This window comes from Acipenser ruthenus, chromosome 14, assembly GCF_902713425.1.
Source record: "Acipenser ruthenus chromosome 14, fAciRut3.2 maternal haplotype, whole genome shotgun sequence".
NCBI lineage: Eukaryota > Metazoa > Chordata > Actinopteri > Acipenseriformes > Acipenseridae > Acipenser > Acipenser ruthenus.
This window is the reverse complement of record NC_081202.1, coordinates 35,753,376-35,778,528: the sequence shown is the minus strand read 5'-3', so window position 1 is coordinate 35,778,528 and position 25,153 is coordinate 35,753,376. Positions and strand designations below refer to the sequence as shown.

Sequence of the window (25,153 nt, the reverse complement as noted above, 5' to 3'; positions counted from 1 at the left end):
ATTTAAATCTATGTGACTGGCACATATCAAGATCTAAACAGCTGAGTTTGCCCTAAATATACGGCGTGCTTAACACTGTATAAATCAGAGGTGGCCAAACCGCGGCTCTTTTGCAGTTCCAGTGCGGCTCCCATTGAAATGCTGGGTGACGCACACTTTGCAGCTCGAAAGAAAATAAACAAAAACAAAAAGAGAGAACGTAAAGATAAACACAACGTTTATTATTTGTGTTCTCTGTATTCGTTCGTGTTAATTACTCCTTTCTCTCTCGTTCTCTCGCCTGTTTCTTTGAGCCTGCGTGTTCACTCAAGGACATTTCGTCACATTTCGAAGCCGGATGTGCAGTTGAAAGTAAATTTCATAATTTTGAATTAAGTGCTCGTTTCTTTCGTGGAGTCAATGGCATTGAGCAAACCCTCCACGAGTAATAAACAAAAGTATGAGGCTTTAAACCAGACTGGGAGAAAGAGTTCGCTTTCACTGAAAACAGTGGTGAACCTGTGTCTCATCTGCAATAAATCGCTTACACATTGTAGTCTGCACAAGGCGAGCAACCTCAAACATCACGAAAACACATTTTCAGCTGAAAATCCTCCTGGATTAGGTTTAAGGCAGATGGTGCTTTCAGCGTTCAGTAAAGAAATTGATTTAAAAACTCAAGCGAGTTGTATGGCAAGCATGGAATATTACTTGTGGCAAACATCCTTATTCAGATGAATGAATCTTTTTATAAAATTGGAGTGTTGGTGCTAGACTACAGAATGCATGTTTAAATGTTATATCGCAGGTCTAAAATTAATATTACATTTACATATCTTACGTCTCGTCATGAGCAGGTACTGTAATCCCTTTCAAAATAAATACGGTGCATTTGTCATCCACAAAAGCGCAATAGTATTTAATACACGCAGCAGTCATACCTGTACAAAAAAAAAAAAGGTCTTTTTTTTTTTTATTAAACCCAGCATTTAGATCTTCAAGGGAAGAGCTTGTCAAAAAGAATCCTTACAAAAAATGTGTTTTTATGTGGTGTTTTTTGGTGAAATTAGGTCAGTTACTGTATTTTGCTTCATAATAACTGAATATATTTTATTGTGTGTAATACATACCAGTGTTACATTTACAGTTTAATACACTGTAGATCACAGTACAATACAAATTACACAGAAACTGTATAGGCAATGTTCTATCCCTTGTTCTTGTGTATTTTGCATACTGCACAACAATGCTAGTATTTAAAATGGCTTGCTCTCGCAAACATTTCATGTTCACAGTACACGTGTCTTGCAGCTCTCGACCACATGGAAATTTTGGTATGTGGCTGGTAGGATCAGGAAGTTTGGCTACCCCTGGCATAAACAATGCCTTTTGTCATTGAAATCAATGGAATGGCAAAAGACCTAGTTCTGAATAACTTTTGCTTATTCAGTTCTACTGGGTGAATAGGTACTAGTGGCAGTGTACTTAACAGGAAGGTTCATATAATTGGCAGCCATCAAAGTGGCACCAACAAAGGAGTAAGTGTACTCACAGGCTACATACGAGACCTCATTCTCCAGCACTTCGATGTCAGCCACGTTGATGTAGAAGAACGGTCGAAACTCTGGCACAGAGACCCCGATTCCAGGAAGGGACACATTCGCCAGACAGCAGCAGCCATACACTGTGAGGAAGAACAGGCTTTATTACTGTGCTCTTCTTTATTTCACTGCACATAAAACAAGTGAAATACTGCAAATATTAAGTATTATGAAGGGCCCTTATACAGGACAATATAGGACTTGTCACCTCGTCTAACAAAGAACTAACCAAATTATCGAGTGGTGAGCATGGTTTTTATTTAAAGCTGCTGTTACAGGCTGTTCCTCTAAGAAGCTCACACCTTCTTTGTAATTCCTAGTACTGGCAGCAGGCATTTTATAACAATACAAAACACAAACAAATCAGACAAAACACTTTGGTTAAAACAGGTAACAGCAGACCATTTAAAGCAGAACACACACTGCACAAACATCATAAAAAGGTCAAGGGACAGTTCTCTTCAGAATATCATCTAGGGTGCTGTATTATACAACCTGAAATCCACTCCACTGGGGGGGTGAAATTCAGCTTGTATCTTACTATTATTATATATAGTTTAATAAGAATAATTCAACAATATAGCTAATTGTAATGTCATTTCCATCTGATGCAAACTTTGTGATACAAGCCAACTCATACAAAATATTTGATACAGAGACATTTCAGATGTCTGTATCAAATCAATATCAGGGTCTATTATATATTACATAAATATGGAAATGTGATTTGAAGATAGTTGCTCTTTAAGAACTTAACAAAAACTCAACCGTCCCACACTGCAGTTGTTTAGAGACATTCCCACAAGGTCCTCCTACCCCTGTAACAGACGACCCCCACAGGGGGAGGAGAGAAGATGAGGATGCGTTTCCGGAGCAGGGCGAATTTCCACAGGACTATGATCTGCTCCCCGAAGAACTTAATGAACTGGGACATGCAGCCGGCCGGGTGTGTGATCTGTTGGGAGAGACGTTTAAACCCTTTTAAAATGTGTTGCTAGGACAGTACAGTGCGGTTATGATGGGGAGCTAAAACATCACACACCGACTGCCATGCTCGGCTTTTACCACCAAGTACGCAGCCTTTCAGTCCATTGCTCTACTCACTAATAAACCACAGCCTCTCTGCTCTAGTCCCTCAGGTCTAAACACAATGCAGCACTGCCTCGGGTCAGGGGTGCCGGAGCTGGGAGGGCCAGGGGGGCCATGGCCCTCATTTTTTGACAAAAGAAACGTGCACAACTGGGTAAAAATGCGCTTGTATAGCACACAATGGTTATTGGTGGTTATACTCTGCGTCCCACATAAAAGAGAGGCACTAATTAAATCATACAAGAACCTACCTTACTATCCCTTTGTCTAATGCTTGTGCTGAGTGCAGCTTTCCATTCCTACCTTCATTTCAGGGTGCATGCATCTGTTGATGGAAGGCAGCCAGTGGATTGGCTGGAGGCAAGTAGTCCCTCCATTCCCAATGGGCAGGACACCCTTCTTGTCTTCATAAAAAGCCTCTAACTGAGTGTAGTGCCCTGGAGACTCCAGCTGATGCCTGCAGCAAGACAGTTAAGCATAATTCTAAGTGACTAAAACTCTCAATCTTGCTACAGTTTTAATCTCAAATGGACTTACACCCACATTACTGACCTATTGACGTCATCCAATTTTTTATCAGTGATTCATACACATGACTTCTGTCGGTGCATCACTATTGTTACGAACTCTGGCAGTGCTTATACAACCTCAAATAGTTACCGATTACAGTTTTGTCAATGACTTAAGAGAAATGATTCATTTTTATTCAAGACTGTAAAGGTTCTTAAATGTAATACATTTAAATGACATAGTATTTTACAAAACATTTAAGTGAAAAAGACCTGTTTTATGAGGATCAACTTTTTCAAAAAGTTTAATATTTTATAATATCTTGATGCATTGAACTGAATACTGTATGTAAAAAAAATAATGTCAAATTTGAAATAAATATAAAGATAACTATAAACATTAAATCATCTTCATTTTTCAAGTTGACTTCATTGGAAATGTGTCTGATTGTTTAAACGTCCACTTACACAAATGGTTTAAACGTTTATTGCTGGTTTCGCAGACCCTGATTAGTACTAAGCTTGTATTACCTTACCTAAAATAATCCAAGGTTAGTGCTAATGAGGGTCTGTGAAACCAGCCATATATCTATTAAACATACTTTTACAGCTTTTTTGGGGGGAATACAGTTCAAATGTGAAGCCAATATATCAAAGTGTTCAAATGGAAAGCAGAGATGTCATGGGTTAAAGTTACGGCACATTTCAAACTCAGTACAGCATCTCACATGCTTTTATAGAAGTGAGGAAAGAACATCGGCTTGCCTAAAATATACAAGAGCCCCCTTCAGGAGGCTTAATAATGCAATTAAACTGGCAATGCATGTTTAATCTTTTAAACAAGTTATTTCTGGCTTCACTATAAAATGTTCATCCGTATTCAAAGCACCCCTTTTTACTTACTGAGCTACAACAAAGCACATAGGTGACATTCATGATTTCACAATCAGAGTGTGTCACACCGTCAACCAGCCCCATTTCTAAAAGCATTTTTATTCGATTAAATTATGCAGTTCGTCTCATACATTATTATGCCATACAAAACTGTCTCCAGGTTTAAATACCAAATGTCTACAGAAAGCATGGTGTTTAATGTGGATTTGGATGGGGGTGCATGCTCTCTCTGTATATCCAAACTAGATTCTAGAAGAGATGTTTCTCTTTAAATGTGCGTCCAGCTTTTTTAACCTCTGAATTAAAAGAGATTAGCCAACGCTCTTCTCTAAGAACTCACAGAACCCAAGTATATTATTATATTAAAAAAAGAAATAAAATAAAAATGAAATTTGTGAAGTAATTTGCACATAGAGCACCAAATCATTGGAAAGGGCTATGCAATGAGCACAAGAGAAAATCAAAAGTACTTTCAACTGGATTATTTAAAAACGGACTGTGTTAGTATGATTTAAGTGTAAATGTGTGCTGCTTTTATCCTGCAAGTGTAAATGTATTTGTAATGTTTAGCATGAAAGCTGTAACTGGATTGTGTGTGGCTGCTGGCTGTCCCCAGGACAAATGAGATGGAGCACTTTACGGGTTATATGCTGGATAGCAAGCGTTTTAAAATCCTGCACCTACCTGACTTGGTTCTCGAGGAAGTGCATGTATCTGTACAGCAGGGTGTAGGAAGGAGACAGAATCCCCACAGACTTCATCCGAGCCCCTCTTTCCAGCGCACTCTCCACCGGCATGTTCGCGAAGCACGCAAGCCCAAAGTAGCTGCCTTTGCGGAAATAGCTGGAGAAGACAGGATAATAACACAAACCAGACGTTGTGAGATTCTGAGCGTGTTTCTGAGGGGACATGATGTTACAGGCATGCAGATATTTTCACAAAAATACAATTCAAAAGGAACTAGAAAACATTGTTTGTAACATACACCCCCTGCCACAGCTGTAAATATAAACGTAGAAGTAACCTTAAAAGAAAATTATTTGACAAACATTGACAAGAAATCTCAATGTCATCAGTGTTCAAATTACAGCTATCTTTAACAACACTTTAACAGTAGTTCAATCTTCATTTTTTAATCATAATTATGCCACTGTCCACAATTAACAAAAGTGCAATAAATGATGCATTGCTTACAATTTGCTTCTCTCTAAATCAAGATTAACCCTGGTATACTGTGCCATTTACAAAAATACATTAACTATAACAAGAAATTAAATATTAAAAGGGGTTAAACATATAAGGGCAAACTTACATGAAGTCTGAAGAAATTTTATGGGATCCGCTGGCCATAGACTTAAACTCTACTCCGACCAGGTCAACATCCTGAGGCAAACACCATTCCACTATGTTACCTGGCAACAGAAAAAGAAAGCCAAGAATCACACCAGAGCTAGCCTGCATCATACAGCTTTCAAACTGTCACACCGTCCAGTGCATTCTTTGTATGCAAGGCCTGCCGCGCTGAATGCAGAGCTGTAGAAGTTCAGTAGTTAGGTGAACTCGCTCCCTGATTTCCTTCTGGTGTGAAGAAAACTATAGCAAGCAGTCCAGTGCAAGTGTGCTTTCCCACAGTATTACGAGCTAGTATGAAAACACTATTACAGGAGATGGTGTTCCTGTTTTGTTTTTGACAAGCATGGACTGGCACAATTCAACAAGTGCATATTGAATTGACTGCTGGTGCTACAAAAGCTGACTCTGGTTATCTGCTGGTTTGGATGATGTTGTTGTTTGGATGACTAAAAAAACTTTCTACAGTTGAATTCTAATTCTAGCTTTGGCAGGCACTAGGAAACAGCTTCAAACTACATCACTATCCGACCTTCTGTGGTCATGACATTGCTGTATCCACTTCAGACAGGAATCTGGGAGTAATCTTAGATTCTGGTCTTAGTTTTGAGGCTCATGTTTCGTCTGTGGTTTTCTTTCTACCACTTAAACATTGCTAGAGTTCGCTCTTACCTTTTACAGAAGGATGCTGAGATTTTGATCCATGCTTTTGTAACATTGCGTATTGATTACTGTAATGCTTTGTTGAATCGGTTACAACTGGTCCAAAAATGCAGCTGCACGAATATTGACTGATACAAAAAGGACTGAGCATATTACACCTGTTTTGGAAAATGTGCAGTGGCTGCCTGTCAAGTTTCGTATACATTTAAGATCTTACTCTTAACTGTTCGGAGAATAGGGCCTACATATTTCTCTGAATTATCCGTATATCCCTAGACGTCAACTAAGCTCTTCAAGTTTGAAGTTGCTGACCATTCCCTTATTAAGGTGTGTCGTTCTGGGAAGTCAGAGTTTTTCTACTAGCACTCCCTCCCTCTAGAATTCCCTGCCTCTTGTTGTCAGAAACTCTGACACTCTGGAGGAATTTAAATCTTTATTAAAAACTTACTTCTTTTCCAAGCTTATGGAAAATAGACATTCCATACACAACACTTGTGTCAATATTTATAAATGCACCGTGATGTCGTCTGTAAAGGAAAAATCCAGCATATCACATTTTTTAAACTTAAGCACGAGAGGGACGATAACAATCTGATCGAACAGGAATGCCTGGAAGTCAAGAGGTGCTGTATAAACACCTGCAGAATACGGTAACCCCAGGTTCATGCAGCAGTTGTGATGGTGACGAAACATGTGTGAGTACTACTGTTGTGTAAAAATGTAGCTTAAAATGAAACGTTGCATTCAAGAAATTTAGAACAAGAACAAAGTAAGAAAACTAAAATAAAAATACACTTCAGGTTTGTGTGTTGCACACGTGCCATTAACAAAATGCCCTGGAAACTTAAAATAAAGAAAATAATTATAAGGAATGGCTGAAAGGCAGCAAAAGGTGAATTAAAACTAGATGGTAACTTTACAAGTAAAGTTGTGGGGCTTTAAAAGTATTTTTGTGGTAGTGGTAGAAGTTTAAAAAGTTTTACTTTTTAAAGCAAAGCAGTTACATACAGCCAAAGCTAAATTTAGTAAAATAATTGGTCTGATTACTTTGATATGCTACTATATCAACCTTATTACTTTGGACTGTGGGGCAGTTAGATCACACATGTACCGTTTGGTAGAAGATATTTTTGAACTGATTTCAGATTTGAATAGCACACTGTAAACCCGAATAGTTAAACTCACTGAATAAATTAAGTATTGGAAACACAAAAGGTATAAAATAGTAGTACTGACACAAACGTTTTGGGTTCCCTTAACTTGCAACTCAGTTTTGATTTTGTAGCAATTATGTTTTTGATTCAGATGAACTATATGTGGGATTTTATGTAAAGAGAACTTCTGATATTAGATTTGCTGACACACAAATCTTTACAGTTTGAGTTTATTAATGTGTGACGTCACAAACGTCATCGACGTTGGCACGGTCGAGAAAAATCATCTAAAATATGGTGGCTCTTCCTGGAGTTCGACTAATATTGTAGGTTAACTAAACGTTTAATCTCTTCTATCTGCGGCGGTGGAGAAACTGTATACTGTAAACTTTCGAATCTCGATCAAGTCTGTATAGTTTGTTATAATTTTACGAATTTAACAGTTCATTTCTGCAAAGCTGTCAGACCGCTAAATCAGCTCACTAGCCAGAAAGCTAGCTAGCTATCACAGTTGAGTTGAGCACAAATTGAATAAGTGCCAGTTGTGTTGTGATGCAGATGCTAAAAATCTAAAATATTTCTGGTTATTTTTTAAACTAATCTATGTTTGAAATTTACGAAAGGCAATTTTCAAATGCAGGCTAGCCAATCGTGTGTTTTTTGCATGACGTTGGACAAACGCGTCGGTGCGATTGGCTGGTTTGCCTGTGTGTCTCACTGCAATCTGGACACTTGTTTCCCACACCTGACGAGCAGTTACCCGCGGATAAGGTCTCGGTGAGTACGAATGTCGATTGCATTAGCTTCTCAACCGACTAATGATTCAATGATGTAAGCACTGTTTACATATATTTGCTATGTTTTAGACGAATTTAGCATTGTCAAGAGCTTTACATAGCTACCACGATCTGAATTCCGTGCAAACCTATGCTAACACGTTCAATGGCTAGCTATCCGACGCAACTAACTGGCAGCTTTCTAACATGTCTTCAGCTTTGGACTATGTATCGTTTACCAGGCCCACCGAGAGGGCGGGAAAGACAGGGAAATAAAATATTTTAAAACAACTAATCCTGCACAAGACCCTCTGCGTTCCCACCACAACATTAAAAAGAAAAACTGCCGTTATATATACCACGGTATGAATTATTCTATTATTAAGATCTATAATTTGTTCAAAACAACGTGGTGCAGCAGTTTGTTATAAAAATGGTACAATGTAAAGTAAATAAAGCACTTTCTTCAGCCGGTGGTAAACACAATTAGAGAATGATCCGTTATATTGCTTAAAATACAAATATATTTACCAATACAGGCTATTAGTTAAGAGCAGAGATGGTTTATTTTTGGCACGGGATAAATAAAATAGTGTATAGCAACACCATTAATGTAGTTTATGCTAAAAACGTATGTTACTTGATGTTAAGTAAGCTTCCAATTAATGACTATTATACACGCGGTAGTGAGACATACCAATCCATCCCCGGGGCCCATGATGGCTCTCGGCGGCCCTGTCATTTACTTATCAACCTGGGTAGCTAGCTAAATAATTCAAGCTTCCATACGTTTCAAATAGGTTGCATTCCTGCTAGCCTGTTAACTTTAGTAGCTAGCTAGCCTGGAAAAAGCCAGAAGAAACTTGTAATGTCGGATGGCCACGTTTTTGATGAAATCGCATGGTGGCGCCAGGTGCACAAAATAGTGGCTTAGAGTAGACCAGGTGGCTATGACAAGATAGGTGTAACATTAGCGGCCTTTAACATGGTGTAGCTGAGTATTTTTCTCCATGATAGTTATCAAGTAAAGTTTTTAGTTTTGAAACTGTTAGGGAGGGACAGAGGTAAGGCGGTGACATTGATATTTTGCCATGTTTCTTTGACATTTTGTAATCTCAATTACTCTTGAGTGTCAACGTTACAATCTATTGCAGGTCAATTTAGCCATTGAGCTCTGATTAAATCGGCTTTGAATGAAAATGCATAGTTGACCAAGTACTTAAGGTTTCAAATTATTTGTCATGTTTCAAAATGAGGAATTAGGACATCAATTCATTTTTGCTAATGAGATCTCTTTCTCTCTACAGGCTTGACTGAAGGATGCTGGTGCTCATCTAGCTAGCCTAGGCCCTATGCTATATCCCAGAAGTGAAAGGTACACTTTGCAAAATCACATTGGATTACATTTGTGATAAACATGTTTATCTTTACCATGTAGGGTAACAACATTTGTTATGCTTCCAGGTTGCTGATGGAATGGAATTGCTTGGAATTGTAAGTTGGGTGCGGCCATACTGGACAGAGTTGCTAAAACACTATCGCCTGCAACATAGACACTATTCAAGAGTCAGTCCACTTCCTTGTCTCTACAATGATTGTGTTTGTACATTTCATTCATTCAATGGACTCAAAACTCATCTAAAACGATACCACACTGCACTCTAGTAACACAATCTACAGTACATCTAACGTCACTGTTGATGGCACTCACTACGCTACTGGAATGTTTGTATCTGTTGAAGTGAATGGCTGTCTGCTTCAATTCTGCAACATTGCTCACATCTATCTTGTGAATTACAATGTTTCCTTCCTCTGTAGTCACTTTGAGTCATGGTATGTTGAACATGTATGCTGCGTTCCTAACAGCTGTCACCTACACAAGGGAGCCTGTCTGTCCACCTGCTATCTGAGCTCAATGACACTGTCACGTTTGCTGGTTACACCGTTGATGGCCAGCTGCTGTTGACCCCCAAGAGATACATTTTACTGAGAGAGTGCTGAGTTAATCTTGAGGTGAGTAATCTGTTGGTTCATTAGTGATACAACTTTTTAAAAACATATTTTTTCCCTAAGGTGATACTTGTGCCTAGATCAGCTGTGTTTCTAAAGTGAGTTGCTCTTGTACTTTTGCCGACACATTGTCTTTTAAAGTGGGTGTAATTGTAAAATTACTTTGGTTTGAGCTCATTATGTAACTCTCTTATTATTGCCTCATTGATAAGGTTGTTTTGATATTGGGCATGCAAACTGTTGACTGTTTATCCTACCACAGAAATATGGCAGCCGTATTCTCTCAAGCCTTGAAACTTCGTGTCATTGTTGAAGCCGACAATATAAGGAAGATTACACTTGACACCCGCCCTGAGTCTGTTGATGACCTGAAAAGCATTTTGAAGGACAAGCTCAAGTTGGATGCAGACTTCAGCTTGCAGTACGAAGACCCTGATTTTGATGGAGAACTTATCTCCCTAGTGGACATTGACGAGTTGCCACAGAAAGGTACACTGAAACTTTTCATGGCAGAGGTGGAAACAGTTCTATTTCAACTACAGACACTTAGTAGATGGCTGCCAGGTATTTTTCCCATGCCCACTTTTGCTTATGAGGTAGAATTGAAGCTCAGAGAAGGAAACACTGCCTTTGAAAGAAACGGAAAGTGTCTTCAGTTATCTAGAGATCAAAAGCATGACATCCTAGAGAAACTTGCAGCTACTATTTACAGTTTCAAAGCTTACCCAAGTGACAGAGAGTTATCAAAAGCAGCTGAAGCACTTGTTTCCAAACACCCCTGCCTGAAAGAGCTTGGATCTGAGACTGGCTGGTATGGATGGAAGAACAGCATAAAATACAAATTGGGTAACTACAGAACCAAGTTGAGGAGAGTAGGATGTCAAGAGGTCAGTGTAAACGCAGGAAAAAGAAGCAGAAGTAATCCAGAGAATGAACCATCGCACTCAAACAGACCCAAGCGTGCTGAAGTGAACTTTTTGCCTGACTTCCCCAAAGGACAGGACTTGGCAAGTCTTGAAAGACAGAGGCTGGAGATAATACAAGAAGTTCAGAAGACTGAGAAAACCCTACCCCTCATCGATAGGATGATGCAGACGACATTTGTCCTGCGGTGGCAGGAGGTAGTCACCAACAGCCCACCTGTGAGAGATATCCTTGAGCGCTGGCCGGCTCTACGGTTGGAGTCGCAGGTAAAATTGCACAGCTTTGGTTTTTCACCAATATTTTGTTTTTCCATATAATTTTAATTAAATAACTTGTCTTGAACACTGTCACTTGTCTGTCGTTTCTGTGTGTAGGTGTATGCCGAGTTCCAACGGATTACAAACCAGAACTTGCTGAACATCTTTTATGAAGAGCTTAACCGCCACACTCTTCGCTTGATGACCTTATACCGTCAGAGGGCATCAAAGACAGGAAAGACATCTGATGCTTTGGCTGACATTCTGAGGATTCATGATCTACAGGTAAGATGGTCAATGCATACGTCACTAGGTCACTGCATATCTAAAGATGGGAATCAGACCTGGGTCAAAGTAAATCAAGCATAATCTATTTGACTCAGGTCTGGTTGGAATACTTGTACATTGTTATCACTTTAGTGATCTGAGGGTTCATGTACTGGTGCTTGTGTGATGCATGATGTATCCATTCTAACTATTCACAAGATTTGTGTGCCAGGTAGACAAGTATGACCCAATATGAAGGTCAACCCTAAGCCCTCCTGCCCTGTGCACTTTGGAGATCTGAAAGGATATGACAGGTGTAGGCAATATGCTAGCAGCTCCATATAGACCTTTGATAGGCTAGTTGGAATGTATGGCATATTGCTGTCACCTGCCAAATCTTGTCAGATCTCCAGAGTGCATAGGGCGTGAGGGCTTGGTCTTAATGTTGAGATTAGACCTATGTCTCAAAATGGATTTGGGATTATTATCTCTTCAGGACCAACATGATGTCCACACAAGGCGTACCACTGTGCTCCGTGCCCTTCCTGTGTTGCTGCGCGAGGACGTCTCGGGATTTTTCAAGACATGCAGGGTTAGTTTTCTGCCCCTCTGGTGTATGTGTGTTGATTGTGCGCATTCCAATTCAACATTATATCAATTTGTGGTTGTTATACAGCAAGTTTTTAAAGCTATTTCAGTCACTAGAGTCTTAACCTTGGTCTTCTAAATGCTACTTTTGCTATAATTTGTGCATTTCAGGTGGAGGATTCTGATGAGTCAGATGTTGATGATGCACCAGTCGCCATCCTTACAGTCATCAGTGACGACACTGAAAAGCCGATCCACTTCAACCCAATCAAGATTTCCATTGAGTGAAGAGTGAAGTCATGGTGACCAACCTACCCAGACTGGCTGACGCTTTCCTGGTAATGTTCGGTCTGATCTATGCTCTACATCTGAGTTATCCAAAAGAGCTGGCCAACACTTCTGAGTTCATTCAAAAAATCCTGCTGGGCCTAGAAGATGGGAAACTTAAGCCAAGGCTGCAGGCTTTGAAGAATGTCTTGCTGATACATGTCTAGTGATTGACCAAAGACACGATCCGCCTGGGTTCTGGTGGATGCATTATTTTTATACTGTGGAAGACATTTTGAGTTTGCAGCCAGTGTATGAGTTTCAATTCTCTTATTTTCTTGTGATCTTAGTTAGGGCACTGAAAGAGCTGTTATGGTAGTTGGAATACAGAACAAATCCTGAGTTTTTGTTTTCTAACAGGGAAAGCAAACTTTACAGGCCACATAAGTGTTTTACTTATGTCATATGGCCGAAGGCGGGCGAGTGGAAGGTGAAGGTGACGTAACAGAATTGTTGTAATACAGTTGTGGGCAGCATCAGTGAGTCCAGCTTTAGTTTGTTGATAGTCATTTGATGCAGTTGATTCTACTTAATATAAATTTTTAGGTTGCTCACATACTCTGCTGACATGCTTCTGGTGAGCTTTTTCTAGAGAATTTCTATTGTTGAAAAGCACTAAGCTCATGGTAAATGTTTTTTTTTTTTCTCAGAGACTATCAACATCTGGAAGCAGAGGCTACCTCAAAATGGTCATAGTCATTTTCTGAATCCCAAATAGACCCCTACCGCCTATGTACATCTGAGTAACAACCTCACCCTGACTTCTGATAGGCTGGATGGAGTGTTTTTTTTTTTTACCATGTTTACACTTATCCTAGCATCTCAATGGGAGTATCTAGGGAGTAGGGGCTTGGTGATGATTTGGGATTCAGAGAGACAGGATCACTTAACCTCTTTTTCACACTACAAAGCAAAGTTGCACTGTGTAAAGTAACAGACCTCTCAAATACTTTGTGATTATGTCACCATTATTGCACCTTTGTTAAATACAATTTTCAAATTGTTACAATAAAACATTCTTCATGTTTTAATTATGCATTTGAACATGTTTTTTTTGTAAATTTGTGTTAACTTTATATATTGCATGTATTATTTAGTTTGAGTTAGTGCTACTCAATTAACCTCAGGTAATCAGTTGCCTAAAAAAAATTGATTAACCGTACATTTGCCTTTTGAGTTCCACTAAGTTATATTTTTTAATTTACATTGAAGTTACCGCAACTTAAAAATTTTAAGTAAAGTGGAAGATAATAAATCAGTAAGCAGAACACAAGCACATTAAGTTATGATAACATAATATGTACACATTAAGTGCACTTCAAATGGTAAGTTGTTGTTAATTCATTGTATTGAGTTTTAATTAGCAAAATAATTGAGTTCCAATTAAAAATAGATTAAGATTATTTTCGGGTATGCTGAACAATTCGGCACTGGAAAGACGCAGATACAGCATTTTGAAACGGAAAGAACTAGGGCTTAAAGTTTTAGGTTTTTATTTTTGTTCACATTACCGTATTTTGAGCCAATTCAATATCTTAACTAAACATTAAGACATTAATCACTTTAACTTGCATTTCGTTCTCGCACTTGCTCGGGAACTAGGTACCAATGTGTCCGTTTCAAGTTGTGTTGTTTCTTTCCAGCTAATTTAACAGAATGTTCTCATAATTAGGATATGGCAGCTAAAACCCGTTAAAAGGAAAATAAAAACACAGAAAAATTCAAGCCATACTTATAAGAGTATGAAAACAATGTGCGCGATAATCGAAAAAGATCTCATGCTTATGATGGCGTTGGTTTCAGGATGCAGTGAATCAACACGTACCTGAAAGGCAGACACAGGCATTGAAATTTGCAAAGGATTTAAAACATTCTGTGTGACCTGAGACAGGCAAGCATTCATTACTTTAACAAAATAATTTGTTTTGTAAATGCATTATCTAAATGAATGTTATTAAATTACATACTTCCTTTTGTTCATATTACATCTTCTGGCTTTTACAGTGTGTGTAAGACATACATAATTACAGGAAAGCATGTCAGAGACAAATAGAACATTCATAAGTTATGGGCCCTCTTTTAAGAGACCACCTGTGTTAAGAGATCACTATTAGACTGTCCCTTGAGTGGTCTCTTAATACAGGTTTGACTGTATAGTACATAATAGCTATACATATGCACCAAAAAAAAAAAGCGTATTCCTGTTGTTGTGATATTGTAACAATATGTACCCAGGTGCTTGTGAGATATTGGGGGTTCATATATAGAGTCTTTAAGAAGAAAGGTGTGATGGGATATCAGCTGAACACTTGTCATCTAACATAAATGTTTAAGTGCAGAGGTGCTGGATTATTACACTGCGGTTTCATGCAATAGTACTGTTATGTTAAAAAAAATGGTTAAAATGAACAGTTGCATTCAAAAAATGTAGAACAGCGAAAAACAAAAATAGACGTGCATTAACAAAATGCCCTGAAAACTTAAAGAAAGCAATTTAAATGAAGCAATGAGCTCAATAATTAAGCTAAAAAGGAAGTGAAAAGGTTACCGTTTTTTTTTTGTGAACGCCAATAACCCTACGTTATCTTTCCCCAGTCAAATCGTAGAGTGCCTAAATAAGCATGCTAATTTACCATAATAAAAAACAGTCATGAAAAAATGTAGAACATAAAAAAGAGCAACCATATATAGTCAACAAAAGACAACATATTATTCAAAATGCTGATTAGGGGGGTTAGGAGAAAAACCCAAGTTGTGGTTTGACATGGGAAGTGAAAGAGAAGTGAGAGTGTGTCTAAACTGGCTGCACTTTAGTCAAGCAGACACACCAATGACTACACAGGCAATGCTGTTGCTGAGTACCCTGATTACACAGGCAATGCTGCTACTGAGTACCCTGATTACACAGGCAATGCTGCTGTTGCATACAATTATAAATTCATGGACTACACTATGTAACACAATTTTTGTTCCTGGGTAGTAAGTGTTATTTCCTAATTGCTTATGCCTCAAAAGTATAGAAAATGGCTATTATTCCCCACAAACTTTGCTTTTGTGACCATTTCCAATGAGAAAACGGGCAAATTTGTGTCTTTTCGTTCACATAAAGTCAGAAAAAAACAACATATGAATCCAAATTAACATGTATTTATACTAAAGTAATACAAAAATGACTACAAAAGATTTAGAAGTGAGTAGTTTTTCGAGATTTACGATTATACTGTAAATCACTTTCACGAATCAGCCCCCAAATGTAGTCTCCCATCATGTTCTCGTTATACTGTCCTTGGTAGCGGCGTTCAAAGTCCAGTATATCCTGGTGGAAGCGCTCGCCTTGCTCCTCCGAGTACGCTCCCATGTCCTCCTTGAATTTATCAAGATGAGCATCAAGGATATGGACTTTGAGGGACATCCTACAGCCCATTGTGCCGTAGTTCTTCACCAGAGTCTCAACCAGCTCCACATAGTTTTCGGCCTTGTGATTGCCCAGGAAACCCCGAACCACTGCGACAAAGCTGTTCCAAGCCGCTTTCTCCTTACTAGTGAGCTTCTTGGGGAATTCATTGCACTCCAGGATCTTCTTTATCTGTGGTCCGACGAAGACACCGGCTTTGACCTTTGCCTCAGACAGCTTAGGGAAGAAGTCTTGAAGGTACTTGAAGGCTGCCGACTCCTTATCTAGAGCTCTGACAAATTGTTTCATAAGGCCTAATTTGATGTGCAGTGGTGGCATCAGCACCTTCCGGGGGTACACCAGTGGCTCCCACTTGACGTTGTTCCTCCCCACAGAGAACTCGGTCCGCTGTGGCCAGTCCCGCCTGTGGTAGTGCACCTTGGTGTCCCTGCTGTCCCAAAGGCAAAGATAGCAGGGAAACTTGGTAAAACCGCCTTGGAGACTGTGACAGAAATACAATGAGTTCTGGTGATAAATCTTCCTCCCGACCTGTGAGGGCGCTAAAGAACGGGAGGAGAAGTATCTGGAAGGGCTGGCCTGACAGTTCGTTTCCGGGACCGGGAAGTGGGTCAGCCTGGAAGGAAGCGAGACTCTGTTGTAAGACCGTATTGATTTGACAGGTAAACAAGGGGCAGCTGCAAGTAAAAAGGCAGCTGCAACCGTTTACCTAGATATCATGCGGGATTACATATAGGGGCCAGGGTAACGCTGTTCTTTTCCTTCGTTTGGGTTAAACGTGAGAGAGAGAAGGACTGAGAGAGGAGCTCTCAATAACGAAAATAAAAGAGACGTGATACGTGTTTTTGGTGTTGTGTTTGTCTGTGTGGTAATTGTTTGTGTTTTACTTCACCAGACAGTTAGAGCACATCTCCGGAGCTGTCGCCGAGGGTCAGCACAATCCGGAGCACCACTGCACTAAACGTCACGGAAATACTTGTGTTTGCACTAAGCACCAGCACGACTGCACTCACCCAGGACTGGTGACCGTGTGTTCTTTTTGTTCGGGACTGTGCCCTGTTTTGTTATCCCCGTGCTTTACACATTGGTGTGTATAGCCGGGGGTTTATTAGTTAACGGTCACCAGACCGGGATTATAAATAAAACACCATTTTTCCACTGTATACCGTTGTCTGCCTGTTCACTCCTGCATCGCATCACCGCTACACCTGTTCCCCTTCACTAGCCACTTTGCCACACGTGGTGTCAGATCCGGGATCATGGATCGCAACGCACTGGCGGAGCTGCTGCAGGCGCTGGAGAGCAGACGCGACGCAGAGGAGAGGAGGAGGGAGGAGCGCTACACGGCGCTCATTGAACGGGTAGGGCTGGCCGTTGCCGCAGCAACGACCCCTACCACAACACCGCTGATGTCGCCCCCGAAGGCACGGGCAATGAAGATGTCGGCGGAGGATGACCCGGAGGCGTATTTGGTGGCGTTCGAGCGGCTGGCTACCGCGGCGGCTTGGCCGCGGGAGTTCTGGGCCAGCCAGTTGGGACCCTGCCTGATTGGGGAGGCTCAGGCAGCCTACCAAGCCATGAGCGACCATCACGCCACCGAGTATGACCTGGTCAAGCAGGCTATCCTCCGCCGGCTGAACATCACCACGGAGACCCACCGGGCGCGGTTTAGGGAGTACCGGAGAGCCCCGGAGACACGCCCCAGGGTGGTTGCAGAGCGGTTGTGCGACCACATGGTGCATTGGCTGACCCCCGGGAAGAAGACCGCCCAGCAGATGGGGGAAGCCATTGTGGTAGAGCAATTTTGCCATGTGGTCGGCGCCGAAACCCAGGCGTGGATACGGCGCCACAACCCCGACACCCTGGAGGAGGCGGTCAAATTGGCTGAAGACTTCGAAGACTCCCTGACTTCTGCCCGGATCGGGATCCTGTCGGCCCCTGCCCTTCGGAGCAGCCTCCCTCTCCCTCCCTCTCCTCCAACACCACCACCACCACCCCCCCCCCCGCGTTCCAGGGACCCAGACCTCCTAGAACACCGACCCCATTGGGCCCCCTTGCCTCCCCCCCATGGAGACCAAGGTTGGCCCCCAGCTGGGGTAGAGGTGCTGCCCCTGCCCCGTTGCCATACCAGCAGCGGGACAGATTTATGACCTATGCCCCCTCTGTCCCTCCTATCTGTTTTAGGTGCCACCAGCCGGGACATCTGGCCAGGTCATGCCCCGCTGCCATGGAGTGTGACGTGGCCGCGTGCAATTGGGCACCTGAAACTGGTTCTGGGCCAGCCAGTTGGGACCCTGCCTGATTGGGGAGGCTCAGGCAGCCTACCAAGCCATGAGCGACCATCACGCCACCGAGTATGACCTGGTCAAGCAGGCTATCCTCCGCCGGCTGAACATCACCACGGAGACCCACCGGGCGCGGTTTAGGGAGTACCGGAGAGCCCCGGAGACACGCCCCAGGGTGGTTGCAGAGCGGTTGTGCGACCACATGGTGCATTGGCTGACCCCCGGGAAGAAGACCGCCCAGCAGATGGGGGAAGCCATTGTGGTAGAGCAATTTTGCCATGTGGTCGGCGCCGAAACCCAGGCGTGGATACGGCGCCACAACCCCGACACCCTGGAGGAGGCGGTCAAATTGGCTGAAGACTTCGAAGACTCCCTGACTTCTGCCCGGATCGGGATCCTGTCGGCCCCTGCCCTTCGGAGCAGCCTCCCTCTCCCTCCCTCTCCTCCAACACCACCACCACCACCCCCCCCCCGCGTTCCAGGGACCCAGACCTCCTAGAACACCGACCCCATTGGGCCCCCTTGCCTCCCCCCCATGGAGACCAAGGTTGGCCCCCAGCTGGGGTAGAGGTGCTGCCCCTGCCCCGTTGCCATACCAGCAGCGGGACAGATTTATGACCTATGCCCCCTCTGTCCCTCCTATCTGTTTTAGGTGCCACCAGCCGGGACATCTGGCCAGGTCATGCCCCGCTGCCATGGAGTGTGACGTGGCCGCGTGCAATTGGGCACCTGAAACTGGTAAGCGTGGGGAAAATGGTCGGGAGGGGCCTTGTTTGATTAATGTTGTGTTAGGGAATGTGAAAACCCACGCATTAGTGGACACAGGGTGTGAGCAGACTTTGATTAGGACAGCTCTCCTGGGCGGTGTGTCGTGGCGGCCACGAGGTCAGGTGGCCATCTCCTGTATCCATGGAGATACGGCGGCATACCCCACATTAAAAGTATATTTATCGGTAGGACCGATAAAACGTCACCTTGTAGTCGGGGTGGCGGAAAGGTTGCCACACCCAGTTATTCTGGGTCGAGACTGGCCAAAATTCAAAGAATTGATGCAAATAATGGCAGTCTCAGCCACACACGTAAACGTGGCAGAGAAAAAAAAAAAGGAACGAATTGGTGATGTGTTTCCTTTTCACACTGAAATGTTTTCCCCTCTTTTCCGTCCTAGAAAAACAAATAAGGAGAGACGGACCGCGAAATGGGAGGGAGCATTTGTGAGACAAGGCTGGGGTCTGGTGGGAGAGTGCTGCAAGGGTAACAAACGCCAGTCGAAGGGAGTGGGAACGCAGTGTGACCGAGAGAGCGAGGTTACTGGACCGACCAGAGCAGAGGTTATTCCGGCCCCTCTCAATGTACCGGACCCGTGGTACTCAAGCGCGGACCTAGTGTGGGGCCAACATAATGACCCGTCACTGGTGCACGCTTGGGGGCAGGTCCGGTCCATTGAAGGTAAGGATGTTGACGGCGCTGGGGCGCTAGTATATCCACATTTCAGTATCAAGGGGCAATTACTATATAGGGTAAACCTAGCCGCGGGCACAGGACAGCCTGTAACACAATTGTTGGTTCCCCCGTCTTGTCGGACCGAGGTCATGAGGCTGGCGCATGATATCCCTTTTGCGGGGCACCTCGGAGCCGAGAAGACGAGGGAACGGATATTGGCTCGATTCTATTGGGTAGGTCTTCATACTGATGTGTCGAGATATGTAGCCACATGCCCAGACTGCCAGCGAGTAGCGCCGGGTCGAGTGCGCCCCGCTCCTTTGGTCCCACTGCCGATTATTTCCACTCCTTTTGAACGCATTGCAATGGACATAGTGGGCCCTTTGCTACCTTCTGACTCAGGGTATACGCATATATTAGTGGTGGTGGATTATGCAACGCGATACCCGGAGGCAGTTCCATTGAGGTCCACTAGTGCCGCTGCAATAGCCACCGAGTTAGCGCAGATTATGGCTAGAGTAGGGATCCCCAAGGAGATTTTGACCGATCACGGAACCAATTTTCTGTCCAATACGTTACAGCAGGTGTACAAAATATTGAAAATACGTCCCATCAGGACGTCCGTTTATCATCCACAATCGGACGGTCTGGTGGAACGTTTTAATCAGACCTTAAAGTCGATGCTGAGGCGATTTGTAACACAAGAGCAGAAACATTGGGCATCGCTTCTTCCCTACCTCCTTTTTGCAGTGAGAGAAGTGCCGCAGAGTTCAACGGGGTTCTCCCCTTTTGAGCTCCTGTACGGCCGGCAGCCTCGCGGCATTCTCGACCTGCTGAGAGAGGGGTGGGAGGAGCACAAAGGCTCGTCCAAAAATGTAGTGAAGTATGTGCTCCTACTAAGGGATCGCCTGGATTTGGTCGGTCGTTTGGCCCAAGACAACCTCAGATCGGCTCAGCACCGACAGCAGCAGCATTACAACAAAAATGCACGGATTCGAACCTTTCGACCAGGGGACAAGGTAATGCTGCTACTTCCCTCATCAGAATCAAAACTGTGTGCTAAATGGCAGGGGCCGTATGAGGTGATTCGGGCTATAGGGAAAGTAAATTATGAAATTAGACAGCCCGATCGCCGGAATGAACGTGAAATTTACCATGTTAATTTGTTAAAGCCCTGGCAGGCACGGGAGGTCTTATTTATAGCCCCAGGCAATATGGAGGATGATTTAGGTCCCTGTCCAGAGACCCCGAGCACAAGAGCGATTTCGATGGGGGAACAGTTGGTTCCGGATCAGCAAAGAGAGCTGCGTAAGCTTATTGAGGAGTTCAGCGATGTTTTTTCTGATGTGCCCGGCAGAACCAACTTAGTTGAATATGACATTATCTCTCCACCAGGTGTCACAGTGCGAGAGAGACCGTACCGGATCCCGGAAAGTCGACGAAGTGGCGTGCGCAAAGAGGTATGGGATATGCTCGAGCTTGGGGTAATTGAACCTTCCAGGAGCGAGTGGTGCAGCCCCATTGTCATAGTGGCTAAGAAAGACGGCACCAACCGCTTCTGCGTAGATTTCAGAAAGGTGAACGCTATTGCTAAGTTCGATGCGTATCCCATGCCTCGGGTCGACGAGCTTTTAGACAGACTGGGAAAAGCGAGGTTTATTTCCACTCTGGACCTGACGAAGGGATACTGGCAAATCCCTTTAACCCGCAGCTCCAGAGAGAAAACCGCATTTTCAACACCAGAAGGGCTGTTCCACTTTAAAACCATGCCATTTGGGCTACATGGTGCGCCCGCTGCCTTTCAGAGACTGATGGACCAGGTTTTACGCCCACATCATGAATATGCAGCAGCGTATATTGATGACGTGGTGATTTACAGCTCCACCTGGCGAGAGCATTTGGCTAGGGTTGCAGCCGTCCTTCAGTCTCTAAGGGCAGCCCGGCTGACAGCTAACTTGAGAAAATGTGCGTTTGCCAAAACAGAGACTCAATATTTGGGATTTGTAATGGGAATTGGAAGGGTGAAACCTGTGGTCACCAAAATCCAGGCTTTGGTTGATGCAGCGATCCCCAAAACCAAGACTCAGGTGAGGTCACTACTGGGCTTAGCCGGTTATTACCGCCGCTTCATCCCCGAGTACGCCACAGTGGTTAACCCGTTAGTCGACCTCACCAAAAAGAGTGCTCCAAATTTAATTAAATGGTCAGCTGAGTGTCAGGGGGCGTTTGATACGATTAAGCGTAAACTTTGCCAGGCCCCCACTCTTATTACCCCAGATTTCACCAAGAGATTCATCCTCCACACCGACGCCTCGGATGTAGGTTTGGGTGCAGTCTTGTCCCAAAAAGTAGCTGGAGTAGAACACCCGATATTGTACCTGAGCAAAAAAATGTTACCTCGGGAACGTAACTACTCCGTAGTCGAAAAAGAGTGTTTGGCCATTAAATGGGCTACTCACTCTTTACGATACTACCTGCTGGGACACTCATTTGATCTTGTCACAGACCACGCCCCACTCACGTGGTTAAGCACAATGAAGGATAGCAATGCCCGGATAACTCGGTGGTATCTGGCGTTGCAGCCCTTCATGTACCATATGGTACACCGTGCGGGGAAAGACCACCAAAATGCGGATTATTTTTCCCGGGAGGGGGGAGCAATGGGAAAGGTAGATTTAGCCGAGTGTTCCTTCGGCTCCACTCTGAGCGGTGGGATATGTGACAGAAATACAATGAGTTCTGGTGATAAATCTTCCTCCCGACCTGTGAGGGCGCTAAAGAACGGGAGGAGAAGTATCTGGAAGGGCTGGCCTGACAGTTCGTTTCCGGGACCGGGAAGTGGGTCAGCCTGGAAGGAAGCGAGACTCTGTTGTAAGACCGTATTGATTTGACAGGTAAACAAGGGGCAGCTGCAAGTAAAAAGGCAGCTGCAACCGTTTACCTAGATATCATGCGGGATTACATATAGGGGCCAGGGTAACGCTGTTCTTTTCCTTCGTTTGGGTTAAACGTGAGAGAGAGAAGGACTGAGAGAGGAGCTCTCAATAACGAAAATAAAAGAGACGTGATACGTGTTTTTGGTGTTGTGTTTGTCTGTGTGGTAATTGTTTGTGTTTTACTTCACCAGACAGTTAGAGCACATCTCCGGAGCTGTCGCCGAGGGTCAGCACAATCCGGAGCACCACTGCACTAAACGTCACGGAAATACTTGTGTTTGCACTAAGCACCAGCACGACTGCACTCACCCAGGACTGGTGACCGTGTGTTCTTTTTGTTCGGGACTGTGCCCTGTTTTGTTATCCCCGTGCTTTACACATTGGTGTGTATAGCCGGGGGTTTATTACTTAACGGTCACCAGACCGGGATTATAAATAAAACACCATTTTTCCACTGTATACCGTTGTCTGCCTGTTCACTCCTGCATCGCATCACCGCTACACCTGTTCCCCTTCACTAGCCACTTTGCCACAGAGACCCATCAGGAATGCCACCATTTTGAAGTCTCCTATGACCTCCCAGCCGTACTCATCATACTTCAAGGCGTCCAGCAAGGTCTTGATGCTGTTGTAATCCTCTTTGAGGTGCACCGAGTGAGCCAGGGGAAGAGACGGGTACTTGTTACCATTATGGAGCAGCACGGCTTTGAGGCTCCTGGATGAGCTGTCAATGAAGAGGCGCCACTCATTCTGGTTACAGGCGATTCCGATAGGTCAAATTGTGGCAGAAGCAGAGCCCATCTTGACGGGTGAAGAAGCTGGAAAAAGGTTGGTGACGCTTCCTCTGATCTGCGACTTGCACACTTTCATCCAACAAGTTCCACTGTTTGAGCCTAGACGTCAAAAGCTCGGCATTGGACTTGGTGAGACCAAGATCTCTAATCAAGTCGTTGAGGTCTTTTTGGTTGGGGTAGTATGGGTTTCTCTCCTCAGCTCCACCTCTGAAACTGTCATCTGGATCTGCAACGTCTTCCTCGCTCTCTGACTTGCTGCTCTCTTCTAAAGACGGCTGCTCTCTCTCCGGAGGAGTGGGTACGGGGAGCTCATGGCAGTGTGGCACCGGGGCGATGGATGAAGGAAGGTCCGGATACGTGATAGCAGGTGCATTCTTGCCAGTCCGACGTTTGGAAGGATCCACCATGCAGAAGTAGCAGTTGCTTGAGTGGTCAGTGGGTTCCCGCCAAATTCTTGGGATAGCGAACTTCATGGCTCTCTTTTCCCTTCTGTACCATCCTACAAAAATACATTTATTTCACCCATGAATAATGTGTAAGAGATTCTCGCAACATTTTTCATATATGATATATTTTTTCAATAACATTGAAAATTGTAAAACATTTTAAAATAAAAAACTTTTACAATTTTAAAAATGTTAACAAATTTTACATAAAATTCCGAGCAACAATTGTCCATCTTACCTTCCAGAGTTTTTTTGCAGTGCTCGCAGGTGAAATGAGGTGCCCAGGGTTTGTCTTGATCCCCGACAGGCATGCCGAAATATGCCTTGTAGGCCTCACACATCTTAGCAGATGCTTCCACGGAGTACTTTTTCGCTCTTGTCTTGATAAATTGGCTGCAGACATAGCAAAATGCGTCTGCCGGATGCTTGCAGCCTCTTGATGCCATCTCAGAAAAATGCAGATATGTATCCACTTAGGCAGCTGGAACTAAACTGAACTGGTGGGCTTAAGGCCCCTGTATTTATACTACTATTTATATTACTGGAAAGTTCTAGAAGTTACTCCAAGTTTACTCAGCACTGAATCTATCTGGAATGTTCTGGAAAATAGGTAAATTTCAAAATATCACTGTCCTGGTCACAAAAGCAAAGTTTGTGGTGAATAATAGCCATTTTCTATACTTTTGAGGCATAAGCAATTAGGAAATAACACTTACTACCCAAAAACCAAAAAAAAAAAATTTGTTAAACAGTGTTATCAGGTGGTAAGCGTGTAATGAAAGTAATGTTCTGTGGAAACAACTCTGCTAAGAAAAGAGGAAGTACAATGTTGACACTGTAATTTTAGCAAAGCACATAAGCTTGTTTATCTGTCTGTATAAATTGGGAGTACACACAAGCACTTTTTGCTCCCAGTCCTCCCAGTGACCTTGAAGGTGTGGCTGGCACGCTCCCAGAAGGACAGGCAATTGAGCTCTACCTTTGCTTCTGTAATAACTTGTGCTACATTCTGTTTGGAAATGAATCATTACAAATTCTAAACCAATATATTACTTTCCTTACACAAAGCACTTTACAAAAGAACAACTAAAATGAGACAATTCAATAATGACTAAGTACTACAAACGACAGAATTGCCAATAACAGAATGCCTTTAATCTAGACTTAAAAACGTCGAGTGAACCAGAGTCCTGAAGGGAAGGGAATTCCACAGTCTGAGGACTACTGTACAACAGACATAAGGCTGTGTAGTTTCATTTCAAAAGGAAATTCAATTACAGAAAAGTGGTACCAGCTACGATGATGCAACATTTAATTTGAAGAAATATCCAAGACTACAACAGACTTTATATTGTACATGAGTTCTATATCATGAAACCTAAATAAATACACAGACTTGCCAAAAAATGTGATCACCGCATGCCACGTGATCCACTAGACCTACACTAC

General features: G+C 43.2%; 1 protein-coding gene across 1 annotated transcript in view; it reads right to left on the bottom strand.

Annotated features, from left to right (window-relative positions):
* Positions 1-25,153, bottom strand: part of LOC117420034 (DENN domain-containing protein 11-like) — a 37,072-nt gene that overhangs the window by 7,325 nt on the left and 4,594 nt on the right. Inside the window, exons 2-6 of the mRNA XM_058986468.1 lie at positions 5,385-5,484; positions 4,757-4,915; positions 2,973-3,126; positions 2,397-2,535; positions 1,532-1,663 (exon numbers count right to left, since the gene is read on the bottom strand). Of these exons, the coding sequence (XP_058842451.1) occupies positions 1,532-1,663; positions 2,397-2,535; positions 2,973-3,126; positions 4,757-4,915; positions 5,385-5,484 (684 nt within the window). The remainder of the gene's footprint in view (positions 1-1,531; positions 1,664-2,396; positions 2,536-2,972; positions 3,127-4,756; positions 4,916-5,384; positions 5,485-25,153) is intronic.